Raw genomic sequence first — 20,522 nt, forward strand, 5'->3', positions numbered from 1 at the left:
CTTAAGCAGATTCCATGCTGAGTGCAGAGTCTGACGTGGGGCTTGATCTCACAACCCTGACAGCATGACCTGAGCTGAAACCAAAAGGTGGACGCTTCACCAACTGAGCCACCCAGGCGCCCCATCATATTATTGAACAGAGTCTTTCACAACTTTGTTTTGCCGTGACTCACAGTAAAAAAAAAAAAATGCCCTTTCCATCATGACCCAGGTCATATATACTCATTCATTCCTTCACTAAGCACGTACTGGTTCACTTTCCATATGCCAAATACTAGTCTAAGCAGAATACAGTCGTGAACAAAAAGGAAGGGGGGGAAGAAACACAAATCATGGCCTCAAAGACCTTATGTACTGGGACAACACACAACAAAGAAAGTAAGTAAAAGACAAACACACAAAAACAGAAAATTCATGAAACAAAACCCATTACAACATGCCATGTAACTCTCATGCTTCCTATTTAAAAAAAAAAAAACTTCTGGTCACACTCCATTAAACCATTAGGTTGGCTTCTCATTTCAGTAACGAGCTGAGGCGTGCACTTTGAGAAATACCGGTCTAGACAATTTATAAAACAGGCTGTGTGCCGCTCTTACTTTACAGGAGAGACAGACTGACACGCCAAGAGAGGCGAAATGAGTTACCCGCCATTCCCCTCCAGTCAGGGGGCAGCAACACCGAAGCTTCCCTTTGGGGCTTCTGACTAGTGCGCTGCTTTTCCCGTGGGCTCTGCAGTCCTCCCAACGGTCTTAGTCCCTCCTTCTCTTTGATTGTGAGACCATGACCTTTGCCTGGAGCAGCTCTTCCTGCCCTTCCAGGTGAAACACTACCAATACTTCCAGGCCCATCTAGACTGGGGAATGGTCTGGGGGCCTCTTCTGTGGCGTGCTGGACTCTGTCTTCCTTTGTCATTTTTGCTGTCCCACAACAGGCTCCTCTCCACTGTGACCTCCTTCAGAGCAGGTCTCCTCTTTCTCACCTTCCCTCGCCCCCCTCCATACTCCAGTGCTTTACAGAGTGCGTACGCACAAACACGTATGGAACTGACCTGAATTTGCAAGGAACTCACAGCAGAGGGGCGGGAGGAAGGGCTTCCGAGCCAGGACTGCAGGATTTAACAATATGTATTCAAAAGGCTAAGAGATTAGAAAAGACACCACTGGACAAAGACCTCTTTACCTAGGTCATAAACATCACGCATTAGGCAGAGGTTTCAATAGTATAAAAAGTATACAATCCCAATGGTTTATCTCCTCGGCATCAGAAGATAGATATAGAACCATGTGTTGCATAGAAGAGACACTGTCAAAATAATTCAAGAAAGTGAGGGCCACTGTAGAAGGCCCAAGGAAGCGCTGGAGGGACCTGAGGCAGGACAGGAGCCAGAGGCCCCTGGGGACCTCCTCAGCCCCAGGGAGTAAGGACACCTTTGCTGTGATGTGACTCTTACAATGGCAATGGCTGTCACCTCACCCAAATGCAGAAAATCAGTTCAAATTCTCAAGAGAAAGAATCTAAATGACACGGCCAAGTCTAGAATTCTCCACTCCTGCTTTAATTAGTTTGGGTTAACCTTGGGCTGTGCAGTTGGTGCAAATATCCAGGGAAGGAAGGAAAGAAACTCTTTGAAAAGGGAGATGAACTTCAATTAAATATTGGCCCAAACTGGAATTTTAAGTTTAAATTTTATCCTACCACCAGAGATGATGGGGACTCAAGGCTAATATGAGGTCAATTACAACTAGTTATATAAAGTACTATATCTGTGACATAGTATAAAATATAATTTCAACCTTTTTAAAGGTCAAAAAATGTAGATTTTAGCTAATTTTAGCTAAGTTTTAGAACAAAGAAATCTATGAGTTTATATATCTGTGAGATAGATACACAGAGAGATATAAGGAAAATTGAATTCCTTACCCAGGTTTTTCAGACTTTGTTTTGAATTAGAGATTCTAATTCTCTAGGACTGGGGTAAGGTAGGAGGGACTGCATACTTAAATAAGCACTCCAGATTCTGTGTCATATTGAGAAACTTGCTTAACCTAACTCCTTAAAGTAATTAAAAAGGGGCTCAATTTGTATATATATATTTTTTAAAGATTTTATTTATTTGACAGACAAAGATCACAAGTAGGCAGAGAGAGAGAGAGAGACAGAGAAGCAGGCTCCCCGCTGAGCAGAGAGCCTGATGCGGGGCTCGATCCCAGGACCCCGAGACCACGACCTGGGCTGAAGGCAGAGGCTTTAACCCACTGAGCCACCCAGGTGCCCCACATCTGTTTTTAATTAGAACAAAAATGGACAATAAAATGTGGGCACACCATACATGTACTAACACTAAATAATAAGAGGACGTACAAATTTTTAAATCACATTTCTTATCATTGTTTTTAATCACATTTAGTCACATAATTTATAGTAGCATAGGTTTATAAAAGATGTTTAAGACTGGTTGGTAACTTACTCTTAGATTTTCTTTGAAAATGGAGAATAAAGGAGTTAGTCATGAGTTAAAGAATATTTAAGAATGACAAGTTGACTATAAACACAAAAGGTACACTGATAGCAATTCTATAAACAGCAAATATGAATGTAAATCATTTAAGCCTACTGGTTCACATTTTTAAAAGCACCCTCATTTCTTTAAAGTTAAGTACTATTCATGAAAGTCTACTGCGGACAATGATATATTCAATCCACCTAGTTGGGGGATGGGGGGTGAATTTATGTGACCATCCAATTCAGAGTCTGATTTGGGTTAAAAAATCAAACTGTGTTCCAAAACAGTCACAAGTAGCATCATCAGTTCCTTAGATAATACAGCTTCCAAAACTCTCATCCTCCTGGTGACCCTCCTTTTCTGCTTCGACATACACATGCCTTTCTTTTAAAGAAGCAAAAAAGTATAGAAGTTCACCAAAATTCTGAAAGTCACAGTTCGTATAGCACTAAATGATAGTAGCTTTGGCATCTGATATTATAGTCACTTTTGACAAATCTTTTCTTCATTCTGGGTCAAGGCGAGGTAAGACAGGAAGAATGAGGTTCCCAAAGGCAGAGTCTTGAGTTATGAAGTATCCAGATGAGTGTGCGTGTGCATGCTAGGGAAGAGTTACCAAAGAAAAGAAAAAAAAAGGCAGTTAAACTATTAGAAATCACAATTTTCTAAGCAAGGCATTAAAACTACTTGTCCTTTCTGACTGTTTAAGACCAAATTTATTTTAAAAATCAGTTCTGCCACTGCTAATTTTGTTTAAATACACAGGAGATGGACAGTAATAAAGAATTTCTATTAACAAGCTGCACCAGGCACTCATTTATCAGACCACTCTGTCCCCTGTGATTCTCTAAAGTCAATAATGAGTTAAAGACATGAATTACTTTGTTCCTTGGAGTGGGGAAAACTTGCAACAAAGATCCCCCCAATTTGCCTTTGATCAACAAAATAGGAGCTTGAGAAAGAGAGGAGGGTGGGCAAGAGAGCTGATTACTGGTGATTAAGATCCCAACATTTTGTAGAGAATGTTGAAATGTAAGTAACAGAAGACCACCAGGACCTCCCTCTGTCACTAGAGAAAGAAAAACTGTTTTTAGGTTGCCTTAAGTGAGATGATCTTTTGTCTCTTCCAATTCTGAGGCTCTAAGGTTTAAAAGCATAGGTAATGATGGCTTGTTCAAGCTCTCTGGGAACGTTAGTCAAACTATCCAAGATCACTGTAATACTAAAACTGTTTACTCCTATGAAGAACAGTATTTTTTTTTAAACTGATAGATGATCACATTCCTATGGTAAGAGTTAGGCTTTAAGCACTTCCTGAGTAACAGGTATGCTGACCATTAACAAGAGAATCCAAACAATAACAAACTGGTAAGATTATCCAGGGGTGTAATAGCAAGACAAATTTGAAAAAAAAAAAAAAAAAAAAAAAAAAAAAAATATGTACTATTAAACTATCCAGTTCAGCTTTAAGATCATTCTGTCCATCCAAATATCCTAACTGTAGGCAAGCACCCCTTGCCAGGTACAGCACCGAATCAATCATGACCATGTCAGAACCATAAAAGATACTTCCATAACTGCTGTATTGGTCCTTCAAATCCTTTGGGCATGACTGATCATCAGAAAACCACTGCAGTGATGTGTGGAACGTTTTTATTGATGTCGCTCCACCAAAATACAAAATAGGAACTGTGCTGGCTTCCAAGACCCAGGAATTCCCAATGAGACATGAATGTCAGTCACCCTTTGCTCACCTGCAGAGCTGCCTTTTGCTGGGCTGCGATATGCTGCTGCTCGGCGTGGTCCCGGAAGTCCTTATTAAGAGAGGGTCTCGAGAGTGCGATGCTAAAAATGGGAATCTTAGTTATCTGCCGTTTAAGTACTTCCTACTTCTGAATCACATTTTTCATTATACATTCTTTATAGCGATTAAAAAAAAAAAGGCCTTCCGGAATAAGTCTTTTTTTTTCCCTTCTCCCACTGTTTATATTAATTTATATGAAGAAAGCCCATTATTTACTGGAGCTTCAAATTACCTCTATTTTTGGTTATTCTTTGGGATGATCTAAGGTCCCCTACTTTCAAACTGCTTTGAGGTACTCCAGTCTATCACAGGTTACATTTATGATGAAGAGGGAAGACTGTGAAGCAGAAGGTACAAGCATGCGAAAAGCCCAGGCCGAAGACCTTGGCGTGTCTGAAGAAATGAACGGCTCCACAGGACTGGAGGTCAGGGTTGAAAAGGGGTGAAGTGGGTTGGCAGAAAATGACACAGGAGAGAAAGGCAGGTGCCAGGGTATCAAAAGGCTTGTGAAATAAATTAAGAAATGTAGACCTTATCCTCACAGTGAAGAGAGGCTACCAGAGAGTTTAATACAGAGGAGTGACATGATCACAAGTACCGCACAACGACTCCGAAAGACCACTGCTAAGCAGACTGTGCTGGTCACCTCCTCAACAGCTGTTGGTCTCCCTATCTCCTTACTAATGGAATCCAAACTTCCTTCAGTTACTGGTGGTCCCATGCTTCAGGGCTGGCCTGGATGAGTTTGCTCATCCCTCAGGGAATGAACTCTGACGGGTGTAAGACAATGCCATTCTCCTTGTTGGTTTCTGGTTTAGGCAAGGGAAAGAGATACACAATTCTGGGCAACAAGACTTGATGGGCAGTCTGCAGGAAGGCTTCTGAGATTCTTACAAAAGGAATGTAGGACAGGCATCTTTCTGGCTTTGGCCTCTATAGGTGGCTCAGCATAACGTGAAGCTGAGACTATAGCAGTCATATCTGGACCATTAGGGAGCTACTGGCCCACAGAGAAAGGCAGAAAGGAAGGCTGGGGAGAGGCTGGAGCATGGGTCACACTGTCAGCCACTGTACGAAGCCGATCTGGAACCCCTAGCTCTTCACGCTCCTGCGAAACATACATCCTCATGTGTATGCTGACTTTCTTGGTTCCTGTTACTTCCAGATTAAAACATTCTGACACAACTGATAAATATATTCAGGAGGATTGAAGATGACGGGAAACTCAGGGAGGAAGCAGCCATCGCCATGGAGGCAAGAAATGAGAGGGGCCAGGACGAGGGTGGCATTAGTAGCCATGAAGAAAAACAGGCAGATCTGAGACATGTTTCAAACTATTCACATAAGAGAATGGCAACTGCTTGGAGATGGACACGAAAGGGAATAATAAATGAAGTCCACACTTCTGACGCTGAGAACTAGTAGATCAGTGCCACTCGCCAAGACAAGAAACCCAAGAACAATAAGTGGTTACGGAGAGCACAGGAAGGGAAGAGGAGTTCAGCCTGGGACACACGAAGTTGGGAATGCCCAAGGGACATCGGGGTGGAGCTACCCAAGAGGCAGTTTGGGAGTCGGGAGAAAAGACTAGACAAAAGTTATCAGCACATAAATAACAGGGTGTGCAAGTGGAGGCACCTGCCCAGTTAAAAGCTCTGCGGAGACAGGAAACTGGCTGTAGGACCGAACTCAGGGGCATGGACATTCATGAGACAGGCAGGGGAGACATGTTTGCAAAAGAAACCAAGACCATGTGACACTGAGCCAGTGGAAGCTGAGGAAATGAAGTATTTTAAGAAGGACGGAGTGACCAGTGGTGTCAACGCTAATCTAAAAAGAGAAGGCCCTCATTCTACCAGATTTAGGTACCATGAGCTTGCAAGTGACTGAGGTGGGCACCTATTCTTAGGAAGGGAGAGAGGGGCTCTCAAGTCAGAATGGAGTATGCTGTGGAGTCAGTAAGTGAGAAAGTAAAGATAAGGACAGACAGCACTTCCAGGAGGTCTGGCTGAAAAAGAGGGGCAAGGCAAGGGCAGTGGCTAACTGCGATGGAAGAAGGCAGAAACTGAACTCAATAAAGATGAAGCCACCTATATTTTACCTGCTTTGCAGACTGCTTAAAAAGTGGGATACTGACAATTTCAGCAACAAACAAAAACCATACAAAACCTTTTCTTTTTTAAAAAGTACTCTGGGGACCATAAGTATTCCAGTTAGAAATGAAATAGTTACGATCTAACCAATTTGTCTAATTTTTTCAAATCTAAGAAACAAGCATAACATGTAAATTCCAATGTTACAAAGACAAACATGTGCCAACCAACTTGAAGTATTTTGTCCAAGATCTTTTTGATATCACTGAATATAAAAAACACATTCTTCTTCAATACCTCGCCCCAGGATGATTAGTTGACGATTGGTTTTGCATTAGTAATTTTCTCTTCTCTTTGTCCAGTTCTGCCAAGATTGCAACTCTGTTTTTGTTTTGAAAACCTAAAAAAGGGTGGGGGAGGAGAGAGAGAGAGAAAAACATTTTAGAGCTATTTTTATAAACCCAGGCTGTCTAAAAACGCAGCAAGCAAATTCTATTCTCTAACAAGATATGAACCCACTCGTGAGTAGCTCCCCTAGATGGTTACACCGTTTTCCTACTGCTTCCCAGCGACTTTACCAGCACAGAACTGTAACCACCAAAGTTTTCAGGAGGAAAACAGCAACAGACATGCTCAGATCCAAACAATATTTCTTTTTCTCAATTGCTTTCATTCAGAAATGACACAGTCTTTCAAGGAACAAGTCAAAGAAGTGCAAGTGACTACATAGGAGTTCTGAGAAAGAAATGGAGCATAACAGATGGGACACAAAAATGTGTATTCTTTATCAAGTACTTAATACTGGGCTTGATTTTGATCTTCAAATTTCATAAGGTCTAGAGCAGAGGGTGCAAAGTCCTGGCCCAGGAGCAGCAACCAACTAGGTTTTAAAATCTGAATTAGGGGCACCTGGGTGGCTCAGCTGGTTAAGCATCCTCTCGACTGGAGCTCAGGTCATGATCTCAGGGTCAGGAGACTGAGCCCAACATGTTTGGCATCACGCTCAGTGGGGAGTTTGCTTGAGATTCTCTCCCTCCGCCCCCTGCCATGTGCTCTCTCTAACATTAATTAACTAAATAAAATCTGAATTAAATGCCAACATGTAAACATTGAAAGAATGTCAATAAAATCCTCAGATTTCTTGCTTCTCTTGAAACATCTCAAGCACCAGCAACAAGGGATCTGGATACCCCCATGGTAAAAATTAACCAGATCAAAGAAATAATCATCACTATTTTATCACATTAAAAAGACACCGGGCACTCTCTACCTTATTACAGTCCTTATGAGATTTGTATATATGCCTGTGGGCATTTGAGTTTGATCCCTAATTTAGAAGAAAACAAATGGAAAGATAAAAGGCTGGGAAATAAACCCAAAGTGAGTTCTCTGTAAAGTGAAGAATGTTTTCCAAGGGAAAGCAGCACTCTCCCATTTGTATATGTGAAGATGCGTGTATATAAAGCAAGTTACACCACTAGGTATGTTCCTAACTATAGGACAAGACTTTTTTCCACTTCTCAGAAGAGGCTAATGTGTTCTTAGAAGATAATTATGTAGTTCCATCTTTGTAGGAATTTAGAGGTACTGTAGATTTGAAATCTGATAGTGTCTAAATTATGTGATGAGCAAAATACATAACCACACTCAAAAATACTGATGTGCTGTTTACAGAAATAAGCATTTCTCTCAAGATTAATTTGTTCGCAAATAATATTTTAGGGTCACTATCAGTAAAAAAAAAATGTATATACATAGAAATTGTACGTACAAATCATTCAAAAGACTACATGAAGATAATCTGATCAATAATGTTCAGACGAATACAAGCACAACTGAGCTTTTCAATGTGTTGAAGCTTTCTTACTTTTTTTTTTTTAAATGTCTATCCTCTGTGAAAAGGAACTTTGTAGGGAAAGTACTAGTTGCATGTTTTAGTGCAAGAAAAAAAAAAAGGAAAAGAAAAGAAAACAAATGTGCCTGGAACATCTTGTCAGAAAGCATGGAGGGTTTTTGTTTTTGTTTTTTTTTAAATATCCAGGGTAGTGCTGAAAGAACGAAGAAGTCCGGCACCTGAGTGGCTCAGTCGGTTAAGCGTCTGCCTTCAGCTCAGGTCCATGATCTCGGGGTCCTGGGATCAAGTCCGATATTGGGCTCCCCGTTTAGTGGGGAGTCTGTTTTTCCCTCTCCCTCTGCCATTCCCCCCATTCATGCCCTCTCCCTCCCTATCAATCAATAAATAAAATGCTTAAAAAAAAAAAGAATAAAGAAGTGAATCTGAGGTTAGCCAGGATGTCACAATTGGAACATTAAAAAGAGAATAATAATTATAGCTCAATGGAACAAATTGAGTCAATGATAAGCCATGACTCCATAATAAGATACAAAAGGGAAAGTTAAAACATAAAAATATAGTTGTAAAGAAGGGTGAAAATAATAATGATTATCATTAATAATTAGGTCAGCTGTAATAATTACAATTAATAATTAGGTTAGTGTTAACATTTAGGGATTTACTTCTCCTGTTAAGTGTATGTCTGTTTATAAAGTACAGCTGTATACTTTTTTGTTTGGGTACACGGAGGAAGGGGTAGATACAGGAAACTGGGGCTAAGCCAAACACTTCCAGAAAAGGCAGGTGTGGGACCAAGAATGAGAGAGGTGGATTCAGCACAGGTTCTCACACACATGCACTCGCACACACACACCATTTAAAAGGAGCCCCAGTGGTGATGAGCAGCCATGTCACACAAAGACCAAGCAGAGACTGTGAGTTCTAACTGGATGAGTTAGTGAAATTCCCAAAGAGAGCTAACTGTAAGACCTAATGCTCCCTGACCTCTTGGGAGATGAAATGCATTAAATCTTGGCAGTAAAGCTACCAGAAAAGGGCAATTCATAATGAAAACAGAACACAGAAGTATTTCATTTAGGGGCTAACTCCAGGTTGTGAGAAACTAAAAATCTATGAGGTAGGCATGAGCTTAAAGAAATCCCATTAACTCAGCAGGTCAAGTTTAATGATAGAAGGGACCCAATGCACACCAGCACAGCTTTTAAATCATCTTTAAAGGCATAGCCAAATCTTGTGTTTTGGCTGAGAATCAAACTTATCAAAAAACACTAAATCTTGACTTACCTGAAATTTTGTTTTGTTTTGGTAGTGGTAAGATTACTGTAACCCTAGGAAGGTATAGAAAGATTACTATAATCCTGGGAAAGTACAAAAATAAGAATCTGGGAAGATTATTATAACCCCAGAAGACATAAAAAACAAGTACAGAAAGAGTAATTAATTAATTAAGCCTATGGATTAATATTTTTAAATAGATTTAAGTGTACTAATTTTGCAATCATTACAAAGTATTACATAATCATTAATTATAATTCTAATTTAAACTGTTACAGAGAATTTAACAAAATAAGCTTATAATCAATTCTAAATGTTTAAAAATTTTTATTTTAGAAGTTACTTTATTAGATGAGTATAGGTTTAATATACCAGTAATTAAATTATGAGCAGTGATGAGTATTTTTCTCCATACATGAGATTCCCTTGGACTTTAAAGAACTCATTGAAGTATTTAAACAAGGGGTCACCGGAGTGGACTAGCCCATAGCCTTGCCTCCCTGGTAAAGATGGGATGACGCCTATCTCTGTATCTCACTTATTGCCCCATACTCCCACCTAGAAACCCAAGTTTTATCCTTATAGCCCCTCCCCCTTACTACCCACATCTACCCAATCACCGAGTCATATGAATTTCATGTCCTGAATGTCTCAAAAATAACCTCCCTTCTCAACTCCTTTTCCTCAGTCTAACCACACAAAATTATCTTTTGCATAATATTCCAGACCTTAAATGTATATCTACAGACAGCTGAGAGCCACAAAAACTACTTTACAGAGAAAGGGTATGGTCAGGTCTTCTGGGCGTTTATTTTCTGATCTTGTCTAATGCTCCTGAAATCTATGCTTCCCTCTTGATTTTTTAAAAAATACATTATTTTACATGTCTGTTTTGCACAAAACGTTTACATTATAAAAGTATATAAAAGTCAACAGATAGCACTTAGGAAATAATAATAGCTTTCGAATTTGAAACTTAAGGCACAAACTAGATAATCTATCTGGTTATACGAAGCGTAACATTCTACAGTAAGATTCTCCCACCTTCAGGGTTTATACAAACGAACTCTAGGACATCAATACATAACATTTAATTTTTTTCTATTACACTCACTACACAAGTTTTTTCTTTTTTTAAATCTCTCTTGCCATAATTTAACATTTGACTTTTACATTCTTTTACATATATCATAGCTACACATCTTTTACATTCTCAGAAGCATGAGGGTGTTAAAGATATATCTCACGTACAGTACTTAATATTCCTTTATAGTTAACCTTTTTCCTAATAAGATTATCTTAGAATAAAGCAGCACACTCTAAAATACTTCTACTTTTAGAATTGTAATCCTATCTCCATTCACAATCATATATATTTTCGTTTCTTCATCCATTCATAGAAACATGTAACTCCCACACATTTTTTTGTCACTAAAAAGATTCCTGAGGAACTGGCATCACATCAAATTGCATTTAAAACCTAACAGCTGAAAATCACTTTACATGAATAGCTCTACCACACTTAAATAAGCACTAACTGGAATTCTTTTTATTGGAAAAAAATCTAAAGCTAAAGAATGAAAATTGTTCTAAAATATTATTCAAATCCTTTCAAGTGGTTATCCTACAGGCTATATATTCGTCACAACTGTAGATTAATTCAACGTGTCATACTTAAGATACCTGTTTAGTATTAAAGAAAAGTCACTGTGACACTATTAGTTTAACATGTTTTAAGTTATTTACTGAATCAACATATATTTATTGTGTATTCATCATATACAGGCACTAGATAGGTTCTGAGGATACACATGATGAGCCAAAGTTGGACATGATTCTAGCTCTCCTGGTTCTCAAACAGTCCAGTGAGGATAGAGATGATCAAATAATTACTGCAATGAATGTATACTTAGAGTCTAAGATGAGTGGTCTGAAATAAAGAAAGAAAATTCTATAAGCACTTATAACAATCCACTACTGTGGGAATCAACGTTGAATAAATCTGACCTAGTCTGGGAGTAGGGGGAGCAGTGAAGGCTTCCAGAGAAAGTAATGCCTGAACTGAAATCACAAGGACAAATAAATAAGTTCATTGGGGCAGGGAAATAACACTTTCCCCTATCACAAGAGCACTGTAGCTACAGTGTTGAGAACACGCTAGACAAGAGGAAACAGGAGACTATGATAGTAAGAACAACCTAGAGACGACAAAAGTTGTTACCCGCCAGGGAAATGGAAAGATAGGAACAGATCCAAGAGCTATTCAGGAAGTTAAATCAACAGACTTGGACAAGAGTAAATATGAAGTAAGGGTGGTGAAGAAGGGGTCGTGGATGGCTCCTAGATTTTTGGTTCATATAATTAAATGGTGAATTATTTCTACTTCTCTATTGATGCTGTAACAAACTACTACAAACTTACTAGTCTCTCAAAACAACACAAATCTATTATCTTAACAATTCTGTAGTTCAGTGGTCTTGCTTGGCTAATATCAAGGGGCTGCATTTCTTTCTGGAGCTTCTGGTGAAGAATCTGTTTCCTTGCCTTTCCCAGTTTCTAGAAGCTGCCTGAGTTCCTTGGATGGTGGTACCCTTTCTCTGCCTTCAAACCAGCAACATTGTATTTCTCTGACCATAGCTAGGGAGAAAATTTGCTGCTTTTCAGGCCTCCTGTGATTAAAATGGGCCCACCTGGATAATCCAGGATAATCTTCCCATCTCAAGGCCCTTAACCTTAGTCACATGTGCTACGTTCTTTCTGCCAGAGAAGGTATAACATAGTCATGGGGATTATGAGGTGAGCATCTTTGGTGGTGGTGGTGGGGAGGGGATCATTTTGCCTACCACACTCCCCAACAATGTATGTAATGTGTTCAGTGGTTAAAGCTCAAAGCTCATTCAGGGGAGACTGTCTGATGTCTGTCTTAGCAGAATAAAAGCATATAACATTACTAAGTTAATGTGAGTTGAATAGTACCAATTAATTAGTCTTTCTGGTATCTTGTTAATGGCAAACACTTCTTGTATCTGGAGAGACTGAAAAATTATTCAACTTGGGGCCCCTGGGTAGCTCAGTGGGTTAAGCCTCTGCCTTTGGCTCAGGTCATGATCTCAGGGTCCTGGGACTAAGCTCCATGTTGGGCTCCCTGCTCAGCAGGGAGTCTGCTCCTCCCTCTGCCCCTCTGCTCATGCTCTCTCAAATAAATAAATAAATAAATAAAATCTTGGAAAAAAAAAAAAAAGTATTTAACTCTTAGCTACTTTTTGGAATTTACTGAAAATACATATCAAAGGAAAGGAATGAACCCTAATGTCTGGTCAGGTGACCTCAGGTGACCTCCCTGTTTTCAAGTTCTCTCAGTCCTCGAGGACTTAGTCCTCGTGCAAGCTGCTGCCACTTTCTCTACCCATTTAAGGTTTCCCTTCTGCAGGACTGGCTAAATAAGATGTTATCTTCTGCTCGAACCGACCTTTCCTCATCACTCATTTTTCTTTTCCTCTTACAGATAAACTCCCAGGTCCATTTCATTGCAAGGATTTTCTGCTTAATAACAGATGCAGAAGAAATACAAAGATTTAGAAGTCTTTTGCCTCTATTCTGGAGCTCCCAATTTTTCTCTTAGATGCTATAATTAAAATGTTTTGTTTTTTTTTTTAAGCTTATATATTTATTTGACAGGGAGAGAGACAGCAAGAGAGGGAACATAAGCAGGGGGAGTGGGCTAGGGAGAAGCAGGCTTCCCGCAGAGCAGGGAGCCCGATACAGGGGTTGATCCCAGAACCCCGGGGTCATGACCTGAGCCGAAGGCAGATGCTTAATGACTGAGCCACCCAGGCGCCCCATAATTATAATGTTCTAATCCCTCAGCTAAAGTGCAGTATGAAAAAACAATGAACAGGGTACTGGGGCAGAGAATCAATCTGACTTCTCATATCAGTACTACCAGTTACTACTTCATATTGGGAAATTATCTCAGGAGTCAGGACCAGTGGGAGACAACAGTAACAACTTTAAAGCGTGGTTACAGGAGGTACAGAAAATCAAAGTAAAATATCTAGCATACAGTGTGCCATGTGGTAAGTGCTTAACAAATACTAGCCATCACTATCACTGTTAGTTAGTTAACATCACTAGACTCTTCTCAGCCCCATGGTGCCAACTCACTTTCAGTGAATAGTTTTTCATTACAAAGAATACAGCTGATGAGCATGCAGCTTTCTAGGGTTACACTCACATGACGGGCCTCCCAGGCCAGTCTCAATGGGCCCGGGGATCTCAAGCTCTCTCCCAACGATACACAAGATCCGAAGGTGCTTTACAACATATTCTGCCTCAACTCAGTTTCATTCCTAATTCAGCCTAGGGCCTACAGATCATTCCTAGCACACCAGAAAAATACTGCACTCTGCCTCTACAGCTAAAAATGAAACAAAAGGAAATCTAGCTTTAAAAATCTACTGCAAATTGCATCATCTTTGCAATCTTTAAAAAAAGTACAAATATAAGAATTTTAAATTATTTTTATACATCAGCATAAATTTTAATTTACATTTAATTTACATCTTAATTGAGAGGTAGCATACCTTGCTTTTCTTTTGCACCATAGATGGCCTGGGGTAAGACTTAGTATTTGGGCCTGAGGCCAAGCAAGACACCTCCAAGAGCTATGTCATCCCACTCCCACACAGTACCCTGAAATCACACCTAAGAGCATCCAGAATGGCCCAAGTCAAAAGTTCCAACCACCTGACCTGCAGGACTTAGGGTTATTCCTGCAAACATTTTAAGATCACTAGAAAATAAAAGAATCAAAGAAAATAATTCACATTTCTTACTCAGTATTTCACTAGGTTTCTGTGTCTGAAATCAGGTGCCACCACACGATCATAGGACCTTGATATTTACAAGTAATGAAAGATTCTTTACATAGTACATTGGCCACATTCCAGTTTGAGAATCTGCCTCTACATATTAAAACTCTCAAAATGTTACTTATCAATCAGGTAGTTATTAAGAACCAACCAGATGTTCCATACGACGATGGATGGTAAGGAGGAGACTTCAGTGACTGTGCCAAGAGCTTATGAAATTTAGCAGTCCTGATTGCTACCACAGTATGACAGACTGTTAGATCTGCTAGTGGGGCTCAGTGAACACAATGGGATTCGGTCTCCTACACCAGGGACTTTAACAAATTGCAGTGTACAGATCAGGATTTCTTTTTTAAGTCATGGTCCTTTCAGCTATTGTTGTAAGATAATTATGGCACCTGGCATTCAATCTCTGTATTAAGTAGTTCCTATACATATGAAGAGTACAGAAATAATTTAATATAGAAAGCAAAACGCGACAGAGCCAAACAAATTAGAATTTAAAATTTTTCACTGGGACTCTATAGAGCATGATACAGACTCCCTCTGCTGGTGCCTAATAGCAGCTCAGGACACCAAAAAAAAAAAAAAAAAAAAAAAATCACTGACAAAAGAACAACAGAAGCCAAAGGCTAATCTCAATTCACTTCTATTTAGATTGGGGGATGTTTCACAGCAGATATATTTATGGACCAATCAAAGACAACCCTAAAAAAGATTGAGTTTTATTGCAAATGCAAAAAAAAAAACCCAAAAAACAAAAAAACAAAAAACCCCCAGCAAATTGTAAGTCTCAATTATTGTGCTATTAAAACATAGATAATTTAAAATTTATTTTCATCTGGACTGCATTGTGTGATTTTTAGCAGCATATTTTCACTCTAAAATAGACGTCTCTTTGTTTTCATTTTGGTTCAAATTAAATTATTTTTCATCTGATAACTTCACAAAAAGAACGGATCAAAGATCAGAAGCGAGGGACGCCTGGGTGGCTCAGTGGGTTAAGCCTCTGTCTTCAGCTCAGGTCATGATCTCGGGGTCCTGGGTCGAGTCCCGCATCGGGCTCTCTGCTCGGCAGAAAGCCTGCTTTCTCCTCTCTCTCTGCCTGCCTCTCTGCCTGCTTGTGATCTCTGTCTGTCAAATAAATAAATAAAATCTTTAAAAAAAAAAAAAAAAGATCAGAAGCGAAAGTTGACCTGTGATTAATCCACAGAGCACACAAATCACACAGGGTTATCTGAAAGAACAGAATGGTATTAGCTAGTTATAACGATCACCATAGCTCGCTTTTCACAATACTATACTTCTATAAAGCTCATGAACCTTTAGTGTGCCCTAAATGCAACTAATATACTAAAATAGATTTACATATAATGAAACAGCAGACTTCCAACTTCCAGTAGAGGCAGAGTAGTTTGGTTAGAAAAACCCTGTCACAGTATAATTATAAATTTTGGACAAAAGATGAGAAATTCATCTTATGAATTAAGATAACTAGAAAACAGTAAAGACTAGATAACTAGAAGATAACTAGATAAGATAACTAGAAAGCAGTAGAGACTGACCAAAATCAGGGAGAAACCTCAATTCCTGAGATTGGGGATTTGCGACATTTTGTTCGATCCACAAACAGTTCAGATAGCCTCACCTTACTGGCTCTGAGTTGTCAGAGGACAGTTCAGGGCTGGCAGAGAACCCAACAGGGAAAGGCAGAAGGAGTAAAGTCCAAAACGTGCCTATACAATCCACCCAGCATTTCTGTTTCCTGCTAAAACTACACATGGAGACCCCAGAGGGATCCAGCAATAAAGCAGCAACTGGAAGCTGAAAAGACTGCGCAGAGATTTCAGCTAGAGCCCAACAAGGAAGACAAGAGTTTGTAATGTGAGTTGAGGCTTGCATTTGCTAGAACAAAAACCACATTTCAGAGCAATACAAAAGAATCCAGAGTTTCTACAATATATTAGTAATATCCACTATCCAGTAACCAAACACTAAGTATAGCAAGAAAAAGGTGACCCACACTAAAAAATAAATAAATAAATAAATAAATAAATAAATAAATAAAATGCAGTCAACAGAAAACAACTCCAAGGGGTGCCTGGGTGGCTCAGTGGGTTAAAGCCTCTGCCTTCGGCTCAGGTCATGATTCCAGGGTCCTGGGGTGGAGCTGGCATTGGGTTCTCTGCTCAGTGGGGGCCTGCTTCCTCCTCTCTCTCTCTGCCTGCCTCTCTGCCTACTTGTGATCTGTCAAATTAAATAAATAAATAAATAAATAAATAAATAATCTTAAAGAAAAAAGAAAACAACTCCAAGATGATCCAGTTGGTGCAATTAGGGGTGACAAAAGACCTGTATCTAGACTCTATAAAAAAGGAAAACTTAATGATAAAAATAAACCAATTTTTTTTTTAAAGGAGCAAAAGACTTAAGTAAAAATAGAAAAAAGATTTACAATGGCCAGTAGGTACAAATAAAGAGTTCAACATTTGTCATCAGGGAAATGCAAGTTAATGCTATAATGAGATGTCACTTTGCCACTGAAATGGCTAAAATTAAGACGACCTATAACACTACATATAGAGGACCCAGAATTTTCACACATTGCCAGAGGGCATGTAAATTGGTACAGCCAGTCTGGGAAAAGGTTTGGCAGTTTTTCAAAACGTTAACAATGTACTCAGCTATTAATCCAAATATCTACAAAGACTTACAAACAAATATTCAAAGCAGCTGTATTCACAATGGCCAACACTGAGACAACCAGAGAATGAATTTTTAAAAAATGGTGGTGAATACATACAGTAGAGCACTACTCCACAAGAAACAATAAACTATCAACACATGGCACAACACGGATGAAACTCACAGTTTAATAGGTTAGTGAGAAGCTGGATACAAACAAGTACACACTTCATGACTACATTTATATGAAGTTTAAGCGAGACAAAACTAAGGTAAAAAAATAAGGACAGAGATAAGTAATTAAAAAAATATGGGTCAAACGAGTTTAGAATTGACAGGCAAAGGAAATAGAGGTTTGCTTCAAGTGTTGAAACAGGACGTAACTTACCAAGTGGGATTTAATACTTTCTGGAGATTAAATTTTATTTTTTAAAACGTATTTTTTTAATTTAATTTTTTCAGTGTCCCATAAAACTTATTTTTAAATAAAAACTTCTCTAGGATGTTTCTGACCTGATATGCTTTAAAGAGCTTCTAAACAGAGGTGATGGGTATCAAAGTTTCTAGAGCAAATGAAGATAAAGGCATGAATATTGCCTGGTGACAATATAACCTCTTTATTTTTTTAAAGATGTTATTTATTTATTTCACAGACAGAGATCACAAGTAGGCAAAGAGGCAGGCAAAGAGAGAGAGAGGAAGGGAAGCAGTCTCCCCGCTGAGCAGAGAGCCCAACTTGGGACTCGATCCCAGGACCCTGGGATCACAACCTGAGGCGAAAGCAGAGGCTTTAACCCACTGAGCCACCCAGGCACCCAATATAACCTCTTTAAAAGTGGTTCTGATTTCAAGTAGAAGAGAACATAGATGTCAGAGGAGGACCTAAGATTTACAATGTGAATAATCTTTTTATTTTATTTTATTATTTTTAATATTTTATTTATCTGTCAGAGAGTGAGAGAGAGAGAGAGGGTGTGCACATGAATAGGGGGAGGGGCAGAGGGAGAAGCAGGCTCAGAGCTGAGCAAAGAGCCTGAAGTGGGATTCCATCCCAGGACCCCGGGATCATGACCTGAGCTGAAAGCAGATGCTTAACCAACTGACCCACCTGGGGGTGCCCCCCCCTTTTTTTTTTTTAAAGAATTTTACTTATTTATCTGAGAGAGAGAGAGAGAGTAGAGCAAGAGAGAGAGACAGCACAAGCAGGGGGAAGGGGCAGAAGGAGAGGGAGAAGCAGACTCCCCGCTGAGCAGGGAGCCTGATGTGGGGTTCAACCCTAGGAACCCTGCAATCATCACCTGAGTTGAAGGCAGATGCTTAACCATCTGAGCCACTGAGGCGCCCCAGGTGTGAATAATTTCAATTTTTTATTAACATATAATGTATTATTTGCCCCAGGGGTACAAGACTGTGAATCGTCAGGCTTACTTCGCAGCACTCACCATAGCACATATCCTCCAGTGTGAATAATTTTAACACAAGTTAAAAAATAGGATTAATAGCTATTAAGAATGTTATATATCTGATACAATGTTGAACTTACTTCAAATACAGGGTTTTTACTTTGCTATTAATTTTTTATTCTGACTACAGTAACTGCCCTATCCTAACTTTCTATTAAAACATGTTTATTAAACGGGGTAAAAGTTCCTGGTAATAACAAGTTCCAGCATGCATTACCTTGTCCGGAAGGGTTTGCTGCCATATCTTCCTATTTTGTTTCAGCTATGCTCGGTGGCAACTGGTCAGCACTTTACAGTCCCCTGTAGAAAAATATGTGTACACATATATTAAGTATACCATACTTTAGTAACAAACTAAAAGTTGTCAGGAACAGCTAGCCTCCCTACAATGAAACGTTTTCAGGTTTTTTTTTTTTTTAATCTCTTCAGAAATATGCATCTGAAAAGTGTACAGACTTAAATCACAAATTTAAATTCGGCAAAAGCCCCTCAAGTATTTAATTAGAACATTAAGGTTCAATGTTTACTCTTGCAGATGTTGATACCAACATTTAGCATTGCTGTCTTTAATATTACAATGTATTACATTACATTGTATTTACCAAACACTACCAATGTATCAACCAACTGATAGCATCAATACAATCAGTGCTAGACAGGAAAACAAACAAACAAACAAACAAACAAAACATTCCTCTATGGTCCTTCTTTATTCACGTAAAAAATATATCCAGCAACTACTATGTATACTGAAAGCTAAAAAGGAAAACGCGCCTAGAATTCATCAAGTACATACTCGGCACCATACACTGTGCAAGATGCTTGAAATTCTTTTATTTAACACCACTTTATAGATGGGGAGATCCGTGCCCAAAGCCACAAAGCTAGTAAGAATACTTTGGGCTGTTAGTTTCCCAACTTTGTGGGTTTTGTATCAGGCCTTGGGGAGATCGCAAATGAGAAGACCCTACCCCTCAAGGGACAGAGAGTGCCAGAGGGAAAATACACTCTCCTTCAAACAATCCTACTGAAGAGTTTAACAAACGCGCTCTTTAAAAGGCGCAAACAGTGCTCCGGAAGCAGAGAGGAACTGATTCTATTGGCGTGATGAGGGATGCCTTTAGGGGAACCCGGGAAAAGTACAAGGGCTGGCAAACAGATTTCGGTTTTGAACAAAACATCCTTAGGTGCTCCTGCAGAAGCACAGGGCGAGCCAAGCCGGTTGGGAGAAGAGGAAAGAGGGCCATCTAGTGAACGGAAACGTAAAGCAGGGATGTGACAGAGCGGCACCTGCTTCTCAAAGGGTCCTGGCAGGAGGGCGTGGAGCGCAGGCTGGGCGGGGGCTGCGGCCAACAGCATCCGGAGAAAGAGAAGTGAGGAAGGTGGGGAGGCGGCTACCCTAGGGCAACAAAGCAGCAGCAGATCCCCGCCGGGACCACACACTTCCCTCCCCCGCCGCCGTCAGGCGCTCCTACTTACCAGGGCCAAGAGAGCACCCAGGACCCTCCTCGCCGTCCGAACGCTCTCTCAAAGGGGGCGCGACCACTTAGAGACCTGCAAAAAGAGCCCAACGTGCGGCTCTACAACCTTCCCGCCCCCGCTGCGCTTCCGCCTCCTGCCTGACGTACACCCGAGGGAGCGGAAGTTCCGCCTCCCGCATGCGTCCAGCGGCAGCTGCCCGCAGCGATCCGTGTTTTAACTGCAGCACCGTGCAGAAGGCCACTTCCTTTCCGAAGAGTGGCAGCCGAAGAGGCGCATGGGAGATGCAGGCTGCGCTGTTGGGGGCGGAGCGGGCCCAGGCGGGGCACGGAGACCCTTGGCGCTGACTAGGCGGGCAGGGGCGGGGCCGACACTAGCCGGGTCCCTAGCACCGCGAGTTACCCTTTTTTCAAGGCCATTATGGTTCAGAGAAAAGTCTCCAGCCCGGCGGGGCCTGAGACGATAGGAATGCACTTCCCCTGGGATGAGGA

The 20,522-nt window shown here is 40.2% G+C and overlaps 1 protein-coding gene across 3 annotated transcripts; it reads right to left on the minus strand.

The window, feature by feature from the left end:
- Positions 1–2,367: 2,367 nt before the first annotated feature.
- On the minus strand, positions 2,368–20,192 carry INIP (INTS3 and NABP interacting protein). Of its 3 annotated transcripts, none has more exons than XM_032865618.1 (5): positions 20,032–20,192; positions 18,770–18,852; positions 6,701–6,803; positions 4,261–4,351; positions 2,368–3,107 (listed from the first exon to the last, which is right to left on the minus strand). In XM_032865618.1, exons 2-5 carry the CDS (start codon positions 18,792–18,794, stop codon positions 3,012–3,014), a joined length of 315 nt encoding a protein of 104 aa, XP_032721509.1. In that variant the 5' UTR covers positions 18,795–18,852; positions 20,032–20,192; the 3' UTR covers positions 2,368–3,011. The 3 variants fall into 3 exon arrangements, with proteins under 3 accessions (XP_032721509.1, XP_032721510.1, XP_032721511.1); XM_032865619.1 differs by lacking the exon at positions 20,032–20,192 and adding an exon at positions 19,843–19,927; XM_032865620.1 differs by lacking the exon at positions 20,032–20,192 and adding an exon at positions 9,543–9,586.
- Positions 20,193–20,522: the final 330 nt, after the last annotated feature.

This window comes from Lontra canadensis, unplaced genomic scaffold (genome assembly GCF_010015895.1).
Source record: "Lontra canadensis isolate GAN:19392208 unplaced genomic scaffold, GSC_riverotter_1.0 scaffold30, whole genome shotgun sequence".
In the NCBI taxonomy this organism is placed as follows: Eukaryota; Metazoa; Chordata; class Mammalia; order Carnivora; family Mustelidae; genus Lontra; species Lontra canadensis.

Bases quoted from the DNA above. Each gene is read 5' to 3' on its own strand.
- INIP (XM_032865618.1), bottom strand. From the start codon at position 18,794: ATGGCAGCAAACCCTTCCGGACAAG. The intron at 6,804-18,769 runs GTAATGCATGCT...ACCCTTTTTTAG, and splicing joins AGCAAACCCTTCCGGACAAG to GTTTTCAAAACAAAAACAGA. The intron at 3,108-4,260 runs GTGAGCAAAGGG...ACTCTTCCCTAG, and splicing joins AGCAAAAGGCAGCTCTGCAG to CATGCACACGCACACTCATC.